At 41.6% G+C, this 16,603-nt stretch overlaps 1 protein-coding gene across 1 annotated transcript in view; it reads left to right on the top strand.

The window, feature by feature from the left end:
- SLC28A2 (solute carrier family 28 member 2) overlaps positions 1 to 16,338 on the top strand; it is a 71,165-nt gene extending 54,827 nt beyond the window's left edge. The window contains exons 13-20 of the mRNA XM_070798059.1: positions 794 to 919; positions 1,002 to 1,132; positions 1,563 to 1,731; positions 1,916 to 2,113; positions 2,591 to 2,672; positions 4,676 to 4,774; positions 4,942 to 5,053; positions 13,859 to 16,338. Coding sequence (XP_070654160.1) covers positions 794 to 919; positions 1,002 to 1,132; positions 1,563 to 1,731; positions 1,916 to 2,113; positions 2,591 to 2,672; positions 4,676 to 4,774; positions 4,942 to 5,053; positions 13,859 to 13,979 — 1,038 coding nt within the window. The 3' untranslated portion in view covers positions 13,980 to 16,338. The remainder of the gene's footprint in view (positions 1 to 793; positions 920 to 1,001; positions 1,133 to 1,562; positions 1,732 to 1,915; positions 2,114 to 2,590; positions 2,673 to 4,675; positions 4,775 to 4,941; positions 5,054 to 13,858) is intronic.
- Positions 16,339 to 16,603: the final 265 nt, after the last annotated feature.

Genomic DNA, 16,603 nt, shown 5'->3' with positions numbered 1-16,603 from the left:
AGTATAGGCTACTGACTGATCAACTTAACACTAGGGAAATGGCTTGTCAAACTGACAAGGAATTAGTATTGAAGTCTTTCTCTCCTAAGGTCCTAGGCTGATTAACTGTATTTGAAATGGTCTCAGAGTACTTCTATATATTTCTAGCATAGCATGCAACATTTTGTTGAAATTCTCCATAATCAATTTGATTTCCTCTGCTAGACTATGAAGTCCTAAGAGTAGGAACTTTGCCCTGTTCATATAATGTCCCTGTCATCTCCTATACCACTAAGCACATAGTTATCATTCTTTAAATAGTAAATATTACCTATTTTACAATACTAGATATAGTTTGCATAGTTGGGCCTTCATAATTTCATACCATTTTCACAAACGTTGTTTCTTTTGATTGTTTCATCAACATTGGGCTTCATTCATGTAGCAGTTCATTTAATGAATACTTTTTAAGCAGTTAATAGTTATTAGTAAGTACACTGTACTCCTTAAATTCATCCATTAAGTATACAGTTTTAGACTGAGAACCTACAAAAGAAATATACCATTTCTCATTTATAGAATTCTAATTTTTAAATAGATGAGACAAACACATATGAAAACACATAGAACAATGCCAGCCAGGATATAATTAGGTATTAGAGGGAGTGAGCTAGAAACTAGGAGAGCCTATGAGCAGAGCTCAGAGTTTGAAGGGCACCCACACTGGAGGGCTATGCACCCAGGGCTGGGATGGGCACTCTGGGGTGGGAAACTGTACCCCTCTTGAATCTGACTCTCTCCGTCTTATTTTTAGACGGAGGCACCTCTGCTCATCCGTCCATACCTTGCAGACATGACGCTCTCTGAAATCCACGCAGTGATGACTGGAGGGTTTGCCACCATTTCAGGCACTGTGTTGGGAGCCTTCATATCCTTTGGGGTAAGCATAGTCTGTTTGATCACTCCTGGGTGAGCCCAAGTCTGGGTTCTGTAGATGCTGACTCCTAAGTCTGGCCTTACAGATTGACGCATCATCCTTGATTTCTGCCTCTGTGATGGCTGCCCCTTCTGCTCTTGCTTTGTCAAAGCTGGTATATCCGGAAGTAGAGGAGTCGAAGTTCAAGAATAAGGAGGGGGTAAAATTGCCCCGTGGGTGAGTCCAATGAAGCATATAATTTGGGAGATGGTGAGGTCATGTGCAGAATCAAGAGTGGTGCTGTGGTTCAAGGCTCCAAGTCTCCCGGAGAGGGAATAATATGATTCCATATCTCCTTGTGTCTACCTCTGCCTCTAGCTATTCATGTTGATTTGTTTCTTTTGTTTAACCCTGCCATTTCCTCTGCCTTCTGCATGCCATTATCCTCTGTTCTTTGTGTCAGTAGAATTTCATGGTGATTGAATTTGATACTGTGAAAATTAGTAATTTCCACAGAAAGGGTCACTAGGAACCCCCATCACCTCTTAAGCTGTTCTTGCACTCTCCTTTTGCACTCCTGCACTCCTGGGGCACTGAGACATCTCTTTTCTGAGGGGCTGAGATTACTTTAGACACCGTGTTCTTCCCTTCTGCCCAATAACCACAGGAAGGAGAAGAATGTCCTGGAAGCTGCCAGCAATGGAGCCACAGATGCTGTAGGCCTTGCTAGTAACGTAGCAGCCAACCTGATTGCCTTTTTGGCTGTGTTGGCCTTCATCAATGCTGCCCTCTCCTGGCTAGGGGAAATGGTAGACATACAGGGACTCACTTTTCAGGTAATGGATTCCATTTACCTGGGCGGTCCTTCTAGGGTGTGTTTATGAAGTCCTTGAATTGCACATGTCTTCTGACCCGGAGTGAGCTAAGGGAGCATGGCAGGGAGAAGGGGTTGGGGGACTGAATCAAGGTTCCAGAGAAGTCCTGGGCTCCTGATGTGAGATATCTCTTTCTCTCACCCAGGTCATCTGCTCCTATGTCTTAAGGCCCATGGTTTTCATGATGGGTGTCGAGTGGGCAGACTGTCCAATGGTGGCTGAGATGGTGGGGATGAAATTCTTCACGAACGAGTTTGTGGCCTATCAGCAACTGTCTCAGTACAAAAACAAGCGTCTCTCTGGAGTGGAGGAGTGGATCGAAGGCAAGAAGCAGTGGATTTCTGTAAGTGCCAGTCTGGAAAAGCATAAACAGTCTGTGGACAGATACAAAGTATTACACAAAAGTTTGTCTCACACACACAGATCCCTCTCCAGGGTCCCAGGCCTGACCCTAGGAAGAGTCAGGATCAAAGCAAGAGTCTGACCCAAAGCAAGAGAGTAACAGTGTGCTTAGCTTCTGTGCCTGAGCTGCCCTGAGGTCATTTCCCCCCTTCCCCCACCCCGCTCCACACTGACCCAGCTTCCCTCATAGATTTCATAGGCTCTAAAGGCTTAGACAAGAACACTGGGCAAGAAACCAGGGTGGTTTTCATGTCATTATCCCTGGAATAACTCAGGGATTGGTTATTTTCTGAGCATCCTTTCCACATTCCTTAGAGTGGTATGGACAAGATTAGGGGTTCTAAGTACTCTGGAACTTCTATAATGATTATACAACTGCACACATGGGACTGAGTTTATTTATTTTTGTTTTCCCTAGGTGAGAGCTGAAATCATTACAACGTTTTCACTCTGTGGATTTGCCAATCTTAGTTCCATAGGAATCACACTGGGAGGCTTGAGTGAGTTAATTCTTTTTCCCAGCTACCCAATATGCCAGCCAGGTCCCAGCATCTATAGTAGGCAGCCCTGGTGCTTCAGTACAAGTTGAGCCCAGATAGAGAAGCTGATGTGAAATGGTCCTCTCCATTGGCAGTTAATTTGGAGTTCAAGTAATCATGCTACCTGGCTATGTGTGGAGCCAAGGCTGGGTTTAGAATCTCAACTTCTGTTATTTTTTTTTTTTCCTCCCTGTTGGAGGCCCAAGAAACCAATTTTATTTTTCTTTTTCCTATGAGGAACACTATAATGGTATTATTTTTATTTTACCACTAAATGGACATAGTACATAAATAAGTAAAAGTATTTTGTTTTTTGTTCAGTAGTGAAGGTACTTTCTGAAATTATGCTGCTCACCAGTTGACTTCATAGAAATAGGCCTTGTGCAAGGAATCAGAACAAATAAAAACAGAGACATATAAGGTAGATAGATAGAGCAAGTGCTGTGAAGTGTTGGAATTAAAGCTACAAGTCACCAGCTGTAGGAGGAATGAGTATTTTAAGCATACACAGATTACATTTAGATTGCTAAGAATACTGCTAAATGGCGATGGTTGGAGGAAATAATATGAAGAAAGTGGAGCTGTCTTTGAAGGCTGGGCAAAGAGAACTAGTGGATTCCAAGAGTTTGGAAGATCGCTGGGCTCCAAAATCACTGCAGATGGTGACTGTAGCCATGAGATTAAAAGACGCTTGTTCCTTGGAAGAAAAGCTATGACAAACCTAGACAGTATATTAAAAAGCAGACACTTTCCTTTGCTGACAAAGGTTCGTCTAGTCAAAGCTATGGTTTTTCCAGTAGTCAAGTATGGATGTAAGAGTTGGACCATAAAGAAAGCTGAGCGCCGAAGAATTGATGCTTTTGAACTGTGGTGCTGGAGAAGACTCTTGAGAGTCCCTTGGACTGCAAGGAGATCCAGCCAGTCAATCCTAAAGGAAATCAGTCCTGAACATTCATTTGAAAGGACTAATGTTGAAGCTGAAGCTCCAATACTTTGGCCCCCTGATGTGAGGAGCCGACTCATTGAAAAAGACCCTGATGCTAAGAAAGGTTGAGGGCAGGAGGAGAAGGGGATGACAGAGGACAGGATGGTTGGATCAGTATGAGCAAGCTCTGGGAGTTGGTGAAGGACAGGGAAGCCTGGCGTGCTGCAGTCCATGGGGTTACAAAAAGTCGGACATGACTGAGCGACTAAAGAACAACAAATAAGAAAAATACAGCTTAGTGTGTTCATTTTTTATTTCACTCATGTTCTGGGCTAGAATCATTAAGTTGATTTACTTGGTAGCTGATCAAACAATTTAAAGGTGAAACAGTTTCCTTTCAGTTTCTTTTCCCCTTCTGTCACACAGTTGTCTGTCTTCTAATTCTGATGCCCGATTACCACCTGACTGTGAGATTAACATCTAGTGGTGGAATACGCACCACATGACTAAGGCTTAGATGAATGTTGCTAGTCTCATCTCTCTGGCTCAAAATTGTCTAATTCTGTCCACCCTAAGCATGCCAATGGCAACCCACTCCAGTACTCTTGCCTGGAAAATCCCATGGACGGAGGAGCCTGGTGGGCTGCCGTCTATGGGGTCGCACAGAGTAGGACACGACTGAAGCAATTTAGCAGTAGCAGCAGCAAGCATGCCAATTTCAACTAGTGAACACCCAAGGCATTTGTACTGTCTGGAGCAATGCAGAGCTTTTCTTGGTTCAGATACATCTTAGGAATGTTCACAGAACCACGGAAGTTAGAGTCAGATGCACCATCCTTGACCTGGGGAGTGTCTAAGTTAGTGACCTATGAATACTTATACTTCTAAGCACACCACTGGCAAGCATCTGGTGGTTGGCAGTAAGAATGCGATTCATCTGCTGTGTTTTGATACTCAGCATTCTTCTAATCAGGATTCATGGGTATACCCAGTTGCCTGGCAGGGAAGAGATTGAATTGTTTTGTTTTGTTGTCTGCAGCATCAATGGTACCCCACCGGAAGAGTGACTTGTCCAAGGTTGTGGTCAGTGCCCTCTTCACAGGGGCCTGTGTATCCCTTATCAGTGCCTGTGTGGCAGGTAAGTGTCCTAGCTTAGTCTCAGAATAACTGATTTAACCATCCGTCTCACATATGCATGGAAAAGGCTTCAAATCTACAGTATTCTCAATTTATACCCAGAGAATTAAAAGCCTTAAGGAACATGTGTAAAATCTTCCCCTTAGCATCTCTGTCTCCTTTATCCAGGAATCCTCTATGTCCCCAGGGGAGCAGAAACTGACTGTGTCTCCTTCCTAAACACGAGTTTCACCAACCGAACCTATGAGACCTATGTGTGCTGCAGAGAGCTCTTTCAGAGGTGAGTGAGCACTGGATCCCTGCTCGAGTCTCCTCTCTTATGCTCTCTTTCACTCAGGAATTTCTGGGATTGGAGAAAAGTAAGGTCTTGAGGGTAATCACATGGATACTGAAGAGAACATATAAGAAGGGGGATAGGTATTTGTGGTGGTCTAGATCTCTCTTCTTTTCTGTTATTAGATGCATACTCACTATTGGCTCTAGCATGGACAAATCATCAGTTTTACAAATGACAATATCTTGTATTGATGGGGTACTGAGAAGTGGAGGGGCAGCAGAAGAAGTAAGGGAGGGTGATTTCCCTGATCAGAAGTGAAGTATTTATTGTGATTTGAATATAGATAGGTTGTAGGTGAAGGTTGACAGTGGTTCTGAGTGGCCCAAAACTTAAGAGCTTCTTCAGATAGAAATGAAGACTGAGACAGATAAAGTTGAATTGATAAAATCACAATGCGTTCAGGTAGTGTAAAAATGAACTTGTTTACCAATTCGTGGGATATTATTAGAATAGTTTTCTGGTTCTGTGTGTAAGGAACTCAGAGGTCACCACTCCATCTTAAGACAACAGTGAAAAAAAGCTGAACAGTCTGAAAAATCAATAACTCTTCTTGAATCTGTAAGAAACACAAGGCAAACTGCAGACCCCAAGATTGGAGCAACAGGCAAACACAGGGAGTCATGGTTTACTGGAGCCACAGAAACCCGTGCAGGGGCAGGAAAACCAGAAACTGCAGTTGCTGAAGCCTCGGGGAGGACAAAGCTGTGTTAAAAACTCTGAGGGGACCCATTTCTCAGGGGAAACCCCACACTTTTGGAAGTTTTACCTCTTGGAACTACACTAGGTTCTCATAGTAAATATCAGACAAAACCCCCCTCATGCTTCTGGCAGGTGGAGGGGAAAAGGAACTATTTTGAAATACACCAAAGCACTCTGTTTTTTTAAACAAGACCTGCCTTTAGGAAAAACTAATTAACCAAAGCCTAACCACCTGGGGTATTATCAGAGTCCACCTGACCTAGAAAAAGAGAAATACCCAACTGCAGCCCACTCTAGCCATCTCGTCCCATTCAAGGAGGGAGGAAAGACTGAGAAACACTTGTGAAGTTCAGAGTTCAGAGGCACAGGCTAACTAAAAGGCTGAGACCTAACCACAGGACAATAGAATGCCTCCCCTCCCCAACATCTCACCACTACATTGCTAAGGTCTATTTACAGCTGTTCCTTTTATGGGTATGTCATGTCTAGTTATCAAGAAGAAATTACAAAACACACTAAAAGGCAAAAACCACAATTTGAGGGGACAGAGCAAGCATCAAAATCAGACATGGCAGAGATTTTCAGATTATCAGAGTGGGAATTTTGAACAGCTATGATTAATATGGATCTTCCCTAGTGGCTCAGTGGTAAAGAATCCACCTGCCAGTGTAGGAGACACGGGTTCCAACCCTGGATTGGGAAGATCCCTGGAGAAGGAAATGTCAACCTACTCCAGTATTCTTGCCCGGAAAATTCCATGGAGAGAGGAGGCTGGAGGGCCACAGTCCATGGGGCCACAAACGAGTTGGACATGACTTAGTGACTAAACAACAATGATTACTACACTAAGGGCGCTAATGGATAAAGTAGGCAGCGTGCAAGAACAGATGAGCAATGGAAGTACAGAGATACAGGAATCTTAAGAAAGAACCAAAAGGAAATACTGCAGATCAAAAACACTGTAACATAAGTGATGAATGCCTTTGAATAGCTTATTAGTAGACTAAGCACATCTGAGAAAAGCACTTCCAGCTTGAAGATATATCAGCAGAAATCATCAAAACTGAAAAGCAAAGAGAACAAAGACTGGGAAAAAAAATTAAAATAGAACATTCAAGGATTATGGGACAACTTCAAAAGGTGTAACATACACGTAATATGAATACCAAAAGGAGAAGAAGAAATAGTCAAAACAATTATGACTGAGAATTTCCCCAAATTAATGTCAGGCACCAAATCACAGATCTGGGAAGCTCAGAGAACATCAAGCAGGATAAATGCCAAGAGAACTATACTTAAACATATCATTTTCAAGTGATAGAAAATCAAAGACAAAGAAAAAATACCAAAAGAAGTCAGTTGAAAACTAAAGGGAGTATATCGTAAGCTAATAGAATTAGTTACAGGACCCAGAAAGGAAAGATCTGAGGAACTGCAAAAGATCTTTGGTTCTGCAGAAGCAAAAGGTGTGTGTACTTGTACTGATATGTGGGTGAATAAAGAGTTCTGGAAAATGAGGCTAAAAGATCTTATAAGGCCTTCTATAAAGTGCTATGGAGAAGGCAGTGGCACCCCACTCCAGTACTCTTGCCTGGAAAATCCCATGGACAGAGGAGCCTGGTAGGCTGCAGTCCAGGGGGTCGTGAAGAGTCGGACACGACTGAGCGACTTCACTTTCACTTTTCACTTTCATGCATTGAAGAAGGCAATGGCAACCCACTCCAGTGTTCTTGCCTGGAGAATCCCAGGGACCGGGGAGCCTGGTGGGCTGCCGTCTCTGGGGTCGCACAGAGTCGGACACGACTGAAGTGACTTAACAGCAGCAGCAGCATGAAGTGCTAAGGAATTTAGATTTGGACTTACAGAATTCTGAACACATGCTGAGATGTTTTTTCAAAAGATCATGTTGGGTAGCCATTTGGATGTTGGGGAGACCAATAAACACATTGCTGTAATACTCTCAAGTAGTAGATGATGAGAGCTGATACTAAGTAGTTGTGAGGATGAAGATACATTAGACTAAGGAGAATCAATAGGATTGTTTATTGAACGGAAGAAAAGGGTAAGGAAGAGAAAGGAGTCTCAAATGTCTGTACCCTTTCTGGCTCGGGCAAGTAGATCTAAGGGCTGCCATTTATTAACTGACAAGAAGGGGATTGATTCTGGGAATGGGAGTAAAGGGGAGAGATTATGGCTTAATTCAGGTAAATATGTTGATTTAGCGGAGAAGGCAACGGCACCCCACTCCAGTACTCTTGCCTGGAAAATCCATGGACGGAGGAGCCTGGTAGGCTGCAGGCCATGGGGTCGCTAAGAGTCGGACACGACTGAGCGACTTCACTTTCACTTTTCACTTTCATGCATGGAGAAGGAAATGGCAATCCACTCCAATGTTCTTGCCTGGAGAATCCCAGGGACGGGGGAGCCTGGTGGGCTGCCATCTATGGGGTCGCACAGAGTTGGACACGACTGAAGCGACTTAGCAGCAGCAGCAGCAGCAGCAGCAGCATGTTGATTCCACATTTTTACCTGTGGAAACATCATGTGAAGCGACTTATGTCTGGAGCTTAGGAGAGAAATAAGAACTGGAGATAGATTTGGAAGTCATTATTAAGTATGTGATCTTACATATGTTCACTATACAGGTAGAGGCTTGGGTACTACCTCCTTAACAGGTAACTATGCCAGGTGAACAGATATTACCCTCCTGGGTTTGGAGGTTTTCACCAGAGAAGGCAACCAATATCTTCTGAAAAAGTAATCTTTGTGCTGCACTGATAAAGATGAATCATAATCTAGATAGATCATTGGTCTGGCATAGTTATGATTCCTCTGTTCTTGTGGCACTTCAGTAGATATCATTGTAGGCATAATCTAAAGCAAATGAATAAGGTGAAAATTGCTAATTTTTGTTTAATGATGAGTACGTCACTGAACCTCACTAAAGGATTAATAGAATACTCTTTCCTGCTCATTTCTGCCCTCAGAAATGCAACTGACTTTTTGCCTCAAGTCACTTACTGAGTATCATTAGTATCTAGAATCTGAAAGAGAATGTTTTTGTCCAGTTCATTCATAGTAAATACTTCGAGTGACTCCAGACCAAGATGACAACAAAGGAGGCTTGAATTTCCCTTTTCCTATGTATGCACCAAGTGTACAGCTACACATGGAATAATTCCCTCTAAGAAAAATCAAGAAACTAGCTGAATGACTCCTATGACTGAGAAAATAGCTACACTGAACTGGGTAGGAAAGGTCAAGACATCTCTCATTATAAACCCCAGCCCTGGCAGAGCACCATGTAATGGAAAGAAACTCCCAGCTCTAAGCTTCCCCCTAAGCAGTGAAGGGTTTAGGCTGCACATCTATGCCCCCAATGTTTAAAGCTCCACTCTGCCTACTTCCCTAACCCCTTCATGTTCACCCATGTAGGAGAATGAAACTGAACTCCTGTCTTATACCATACACAAAAGTCGACTCAAAATTGATTAAAGACTTGAACATAAGACCTGAAACCTTGAAAATCCTTGCAGAAAACATAGACAGCCCTGGACATTGGTCTTAGTAATGAGTTTTTTTTTTAAATAAAAAATTTAAAAATTGTAGTATATACTTGCTTTACAATGTTGTGTTAGTTTCTGCTGTACAGCAAAGTGAATCAGCTGCTGCTGCTGCTAAAGTCGCTTCAGTCGTGTCCGACTCTGTGCGACCCCATAGACAGCAGCCCACCAGGTTCCCCCATCCCTGGGATTCTCCAGGCAAGAACACTGGAGTGGGTTGCCATTTCCTTCTCCAATGCATGAAAGTGAAAAGTGAAAGTGAAGTCACGAAGTCGTATCCGACTCTTAGCAACCCCTTGGACTGCAGCCCACCAGGCTCCTCCATCCTACGTATACATATATTTCCTCCATCTTAAACCTCCCTCCCACCCCACCCCAATCCCACCCCTCTAGGTCATTGCAGAGCACTGACCTGAGTTCCCTGTGCTACACAGCAGCTTCCCACTAGCTATTTTACACATGTGTGTATGTAGTGTGTATATGTCTCTCAGTTAGTCCCACCTTCCCCTGCTGTGTCCACAAGTCCGTTCTCTATGTCTCTGTCTCTATTCCTGCCCTGCAGATATGTTCATCAGTATCATTTGCTAGATTAATATACAATATTTGTTTTTCTGACTGATTTCACTCAGTATGACAGACTCTAGGTTCATTCATGTAACTACAAATGACCCAATTTTGTTCCTTTTAATGCCTGAGTAATATTCCACTGGGAGCTTCCTTGGTGGCTCTGTGTGGTAAAGAATCTGCCTGCCAATGCAGGAGCCACAGGCGACGCTGGTTCAATCTGTCCATGGGCTCACAAAAGAGTCAGACATGACTTAGCGACCAAAACAATAGCAGCAGTATTCCATTGTATATATGTATCCCATCTTCTGTTGATGGACATCTAGGTTGCTTCCATGCCCTGGCTTTTGTAAATAGTGCTGCAATGAGCAGTGGGGTACACGTATCTTTTTGAATTAATAGTTTTCTCAGGGTATATGCCTAGTAGTGGGATTGTTGGGTCATATAGTTGTTCTATTTTTAATTTTTTTAAGGAACCTCTACATGTTCTCTTTAGTGGCCGTATCAATTTATGTTCCCACCAACAGTGCATGAGGGTTCCCTTTTCTCCACACACTCTTCAGCATTTGTTGTTTGTAGATTTTTTGATGATGGCCATTTTGACTAGTTTGAGGTGTTAACTCGCTGTGGTTTTGATTTGTATTTCTCTAATAATTAGTGATGTTGAGCATCTATTTATGTGTTTGTTGGCCATTTGTATATCTTCTTTGGAGAAATGTCTATTTAGATCTTTCATCCATTTTTTGATTGGGTTCTTTGTTATTTTGATATTGAGTTGTATGAGCTGCGTGTATATTTTGGAGATTAATCCTTTGTCAGTTGTTTCATTTGCAAATATTTTCTCCCATTCTGAGGGTTGTCTTTTCATCTTGTTTATAGTTTTCCTTTGCTGTGCAAAGCTTTTATAAACAGTTTAATTATTTCCCATTTATTTCTGTTTTTATTTTCGTCATTCTAGGAGGTGGATCAAAAAGTATCTTGCAGTGATTTATATCAAAGAGTGTTCTACCTATGTTTTCTGTAAGATTTTTATAGTATCTGGCCTTACATTTAGGTCTTTAATCCATTTTGAGTTTATTTTTGAGAATGGCATTCAGTTCAGTTCAGTTCAGTCACTCAGTCGTTTCTGACTCTTTGCGACCCCATGAATTGCAGCACGCCAGGGCTCCCTGTCCATCACCATCTCCCAGAGTTCACTCAAACTCATGTCCGTCGAGTCGGTGATGCCATCCAGTCATCTCAGCCTCTGTCGTCCCCTTTTCCTCCTGCCTCAAATCCCTCCCAGCATCAAAGTCTTTTCCAATGAGTCAACTCTTCGCATGAGGTGGTCAAAGTATTGGAGTTTCAGCTTTAGCATCATTCCTTCCAAAGAACACCCAGGGCTGATCTCCTTTAGAATGGACTGGTTGGATCTCCTTGCAGTCCAAGGGACTCTCAAGAGTCTTCTCCAACACCACAGTTCAAAAGCATCAATTCTTCAGTGCTCAGCCTTCTTCACAGTCCAACTCTCACATCCATACATGACCACTGGAAAAACCATAGCCTTGACTAGACGGACCTTTGTTGGTAAAGTAATGTCTCTGCTTTTCAATATGCTATCTAGGTTGGTCATAACTTTCCTTTCAAGGAGTAAGCGTCTTTTAATTTCATGGCTGCGATCACCATCTGCAGTGATTTTGAACCCCCCAAAAATAAAGTCTGACACTGTTTCCACTGTTTCCCCATCTATTTGAGTGTTGTAATTTCATTCTTTTACATGTAGCTGTCCAGTTTTGCCAGCACCACTTATTGAAGAGGCTGTCTTTTCGCCATTGTCTTTTCTTGCCTCCTTTGTCAAAGATAAGGCGACCACAGGTGTGTGGATTTATCTCTGGAGCTTTCTATCCTGTTCCATTGATCTTACTTCTGTTTTTGTTAGTAATGATTTTTTTTTTTTTTTGGATTTGAAACCCAAAGCAACAAAAACAAAAAAGAGCCAACTGGCACTTCATCAAACTAAAAAGCTTCTGCACAGCAAAAAAAAAAAAAAGATGAAAAGTCAACTAACAAAATATTTGCAAAACACATATCCAGTAAGGAATTAATATACAAAATATACAAGGAACTTATATAGATCAATAGCAACCACCCCCAAATAATCCAATTTAAAAATGAGCAGAGGAATTGAACAGACATTTTTCCAAAGAAGTCACCCAAATGGTCAATGGCCAGCAGGTACACGAAAAGGTGCTTAATATCATCAACTAACAAGGAAATGCAAATAATAACCAAAATGAAGTATCACCTTACACCTATTAGGGTGGCTGTCATAAAGAAGACAGGTGACAACAAATGCTGGCAAGGATGTGGAGAAAAGGAAACCCTTTTACACAGTTTGTGGAAATGTAAAATGGTACAGTCACTTGGAGGTTCCTGAAGAAACTAAAAATAGAACTACCATATTATCCAGAAACCTCCTTTCTGGATATGTATCCAAAGGAAACAAAGTCATTGTCTGTACTCCCATGTTCATTGCAGCATTATTATGGCTACTGTTGTAGCTGTGGTATGGAAACAACCTATGTGTCCACTAACAGATAGATGGATAAATCAAATGTTGTAGAAGTATACTGCTAAGTCGCTTCAGTCGTGTCCGACTCTGTGCGACCCCAGAGACGACAGCCCACCAGGCTCCCCCGTCCCTGGGACTCTCCAGGCAAGAACACTGGAGTGGGTTGCCATTTCCTTCTCCAACGCATGAAAGGGAAAAGTGAAAGTGAAGTTGCTCAGTCGTGTCCAACTCTTTGTGATACAGTGCCATGTTATTCATCCTTAAAAAAGAAAGAAATCCTGGTATTTGCAACAATGTGGATGAACAATTACACTAAGCAAAATAAGCCAGAAAAAGACAAATACTGCATGGTCTCACTTATATGTGAAATATAAAAAAATTGAAATAAAAATTGCATGTACAGAAATGGTGGTTGCCTGTGCCTAGCACTTAGAGGGATAGGGAGAAGCTGGTATAATAGTACAAACTTTCAGATATAAGATAATAGATATGAAGTTTTAATGTATCTCATAGTGGCTATAGTTAATAATAATACTGTAGCATATAATTGAAATTTGCTAAGAGAGTAGAACTTGTGTTCTCATCATACACACACAAAAGTAAATATGTGAGGTGATGGATGTGTTAATTAACACAATGTTGGGAATCCTTTCACAATATATGCATATGTCAACTGATCACACTGTACACTTTCTATATATTACAACTTTGTTAATTATACCTCAGTAAAGCTGAAACACACATACATATACAACCAAGCCTGAGCTGTTTTCTCTTTTTCCAAACTTTAAACTTTTTATTTTGTATTGGAGTATAGCCTATTAACAATGTTGTGGTAGTCTCAGGTGAACAGAGAAAGGACTCAGCCATACATGTACATGTATCCATTCTCCCCCAAACCCTCCTCCCATCCAGACTGGTACATAACTTTGAGCAGAATTCCATGTGCTATACAATAGGTCTTTGTTGGTTATGCTTTTTAAACATAGCAGTGTATACATGACCTTCCCAGTGTTTTCCTTTCTTAAGAGGGAAGTGGCTTTGGAATATCATCTCACTTTTTTGAATAAATTCAATTCTAAATCACATTACAAAGAATAAATTTTGCTTCAGTGATGTTTGGAAAGGACTATGGTTAGGAATTGGAATTGGGCACAGAAGCAGACACATTGTATAGGGTTTCTTGCTAGTACTGTCTTGGGCATGAATGAAAAAATACACTTAATTCTATCCTACTTTCTTGGTCATTGTGATTGGATTCATTAATAGGTTTCTGTTTTTGTTTTCACCAGCTTGGTAGAACGTACTGATACATCTTGTTGCATTGTTTTTATCTGACCCACTGTGTATCTCTCTGGTTTTTCATTTCAGTGCTTCTCTGAATGGGACCTACAACCCTCCTTCTTTTTCTGGTCCCTGGGAAGATAAAGAATTCAGTGCTATCGCACTTTATAACTGCTGTGATCTCTACAGAAGTGCTGTCTGTGTCTAAAGCTGGTTCATTTCCATAAAAGTCCTAATCTGGATGGCTTTTTGATGGCAAAGGTATTTATGTACTCAGAGTTCTCATCCTATAACTAATGCGCTTTGATCTTTAACAGTAAATATAAAATTTTCATTATTTGGCTGAACCAAATAAGAAATTTCTTATGGGCTCTGTTTGAGCTTAGAGTCAAAATAATGAATATTATCATATCAAAAAATATAAACCTTGCTTCTAGTTGCCATCTTAAGAATTATATGGTGTAGTATGCTATAAATGTGGTTTGGTATGTAATGTGTACTGAGGTAAAAAGCTGTATTTCTTGGAGTTCTGTGGATGAGCTGGGTTTATGGTACTAAAGGTATATATGAAAATTATATGAATATTGAACGATAAGATTTTTCTGGTTGTCACACATTTGTAAACCTTAAAACTCCTTAAAATCATTACATAGTAATATTTCCTGTACGCAGACTTATAAGGAATGTCTGTTTTTTAGAGGCCCTTGTTTTGTTTTAGTATTCTGCTTTAGTGCCATTTTGCTTCAAGTTTACTGACTCTTTTAAAATGATGGTTTGCGGGGGAGATGACACTTTTTCCTCCCAGAGGACATTTGTCAATGTCTTGAGGTATAATTAATTGTCACAACTTGGGGGATGATACTGATGTCTTCTATTGAGTAGAGGCCAGAGATGCTGTTAAACATTCTAGTGTGCACGGTCAGCCTCCACAGCAAAGAATTCTCTGGCCCCAAATGTCAACAGTGCTCAAGTTGAGACACTCTGACTTAGAATATTTCCTATATCTAATATTATTTATAATATTATAGCCTTAAGGAAGAGTTTCAAAAGAATGTAGGAGCTCCTCAAAAAGTTATAAAATAACCATATGGCCCCACAATTCTATTCCTTGGTATACACAAAAGAACTGAACACGGGTGTTGAAACAAGTACGTGCACGTGCACGCCCACGGCAGCACTATTCACAACAGTCAGAAGGTGGAAACAGTCCAAATGTCTATCAGTAGCTGAATGGATAAACGAATAGTGTTACGTACATACAATGGAATTTTATTCAGTCATAAAAGTCATGAAGTACGATGTATCCTACATGGACAAACCTAGAAAACATTATGCTAAGACAAAAAAGCCAGACACAAAGGCTTATTATTATCTGATTCTATTTTGTATGATTCCCTTTATATGAACTATTCAGCATAGATATATCCATGGAGACAGAACACAAATTGGTGGTTGCCAAGGGGAGGTGTGGGGGAGGAGGAGTAGGGAGTTACTGCTTAATGAGTACGCGGTTTTACTGTGGAATGACGGAAATGTTTTGGAACTAGATAGAAATGGTGGTTACACAACATTGTGAATGTACTAAATGTCACTGGTTTGTTCACTTTCAAATGTATAATTTTATGTTATGTGAATTTCCCCTCAATAAATTATATATATACACTATTTGTATGTCCCTTTAGCGAATCTGCCTTCTTCCACTTCACAATTATCTGAGCTCAGAACCTCTTGGCCTTCCTTCTTGTCTCCTTTCCTATCTTCTCTTCCTTATTTTTGGTAAGTACCAGACCGCCTTACCTGTCTCCTGAGAAACCTGTATGAGAGTTAAGAAGCATCAGTTAGAACTGGACATAGAATAATGGACTGGTTCAAAATTGGGAGAGGAGTATGACAAAGCTGTATATTGTCACTCTGCTTATTTAGCTTCTATGCAGAGTACATCATGCAAAATGCTGGGCTGGATGAAGTGCAAGCTGGGATCAAGATTGCTGGCAGAAATATCAACAAACTTAGATATACAGATGATACCACTAATGGCAGAAAGTGAAGAGGAACTAAAGAGCCTCTTGATGAGGGTGAAAGAGGAGAGTGAAAAATCTGGCTTAAAACTCAACATTCAAAAAACGAAGATCATGGCTACTATCATTACCATTTAAGGAACTCAATTTACAACCAGGGATTTACTGCATTCTGTGCCAAATTTAGTTCACACAAGGAAGGGTATGGGATGGAGGGCTCTCCTTATCTTCTTTCAGGGGTAAGGGCCGGCATTCTCATTCTGTCTCCTGTTTGAAGTGAATTTGATCTACACTGACACATAAGAGGGCCGCGCTGTAACAGCAGTTAGTGTGACAACACCATCAGCAGGAGAGTCTCACAAGCAGGAAGAACGAAAAGTGAGGACTGAATGGGATTGGGACAAATGCAACGCCGCCTCCTTGGGCCGAGAGGCACTTGCACACTAGCACAGCAGTGACCAGGGGTCACAAAGAGTCGGACATGACTGAGTGACTGAACTGAACTGATGAGGGTGGAAGCAGGTTGGGCGGGCCCAGGATGTGTGTGAAGTGCTGGTCAACCCCGAGGCGCAAGGCAGGGACCAGTTGTTCTCGGGCTCTGTCTTGGAAAAGGAGAGGGGAGGGGTGCAAACATACCTACTTGGTGTTCTGGGAGACGCCAGGGAGCATGTGCTTTACAACTTTCACAACTGTCTCCCAGTTTCCATCCCCAGTTAAGGAGCCCCAGGCAGAGAGGACAGAGGAGGCTGAGGAAGGGTGGGCAAGAGAAAAGATCAGGAGGACCAGGAGAAATGGAGGTTATGGAAGGGGCTGG

The sequence above is a fragment of the Bos indicus genome, chromosome 10 (assembly GCF_029378745.1).
Source record: "Bos indicus isolate NIAB-ARS_2022 breed Sahiwal x Tharparkar chromosome 10, NIAB-ARS_B.indTharparkar_mat_pri_1.0, whole genome shotgun sequence".
NCBI lineage: Eukaryota > Metazoa > Chordata > Mammalia > Artiodactyla > Bovidae > Bos > Bos indicus.
The sequence above is the reverse complement of the archived record's forward strand: the minus strand, read 5'-3'. Positions and strand labels throughout refer to the sequence as shown.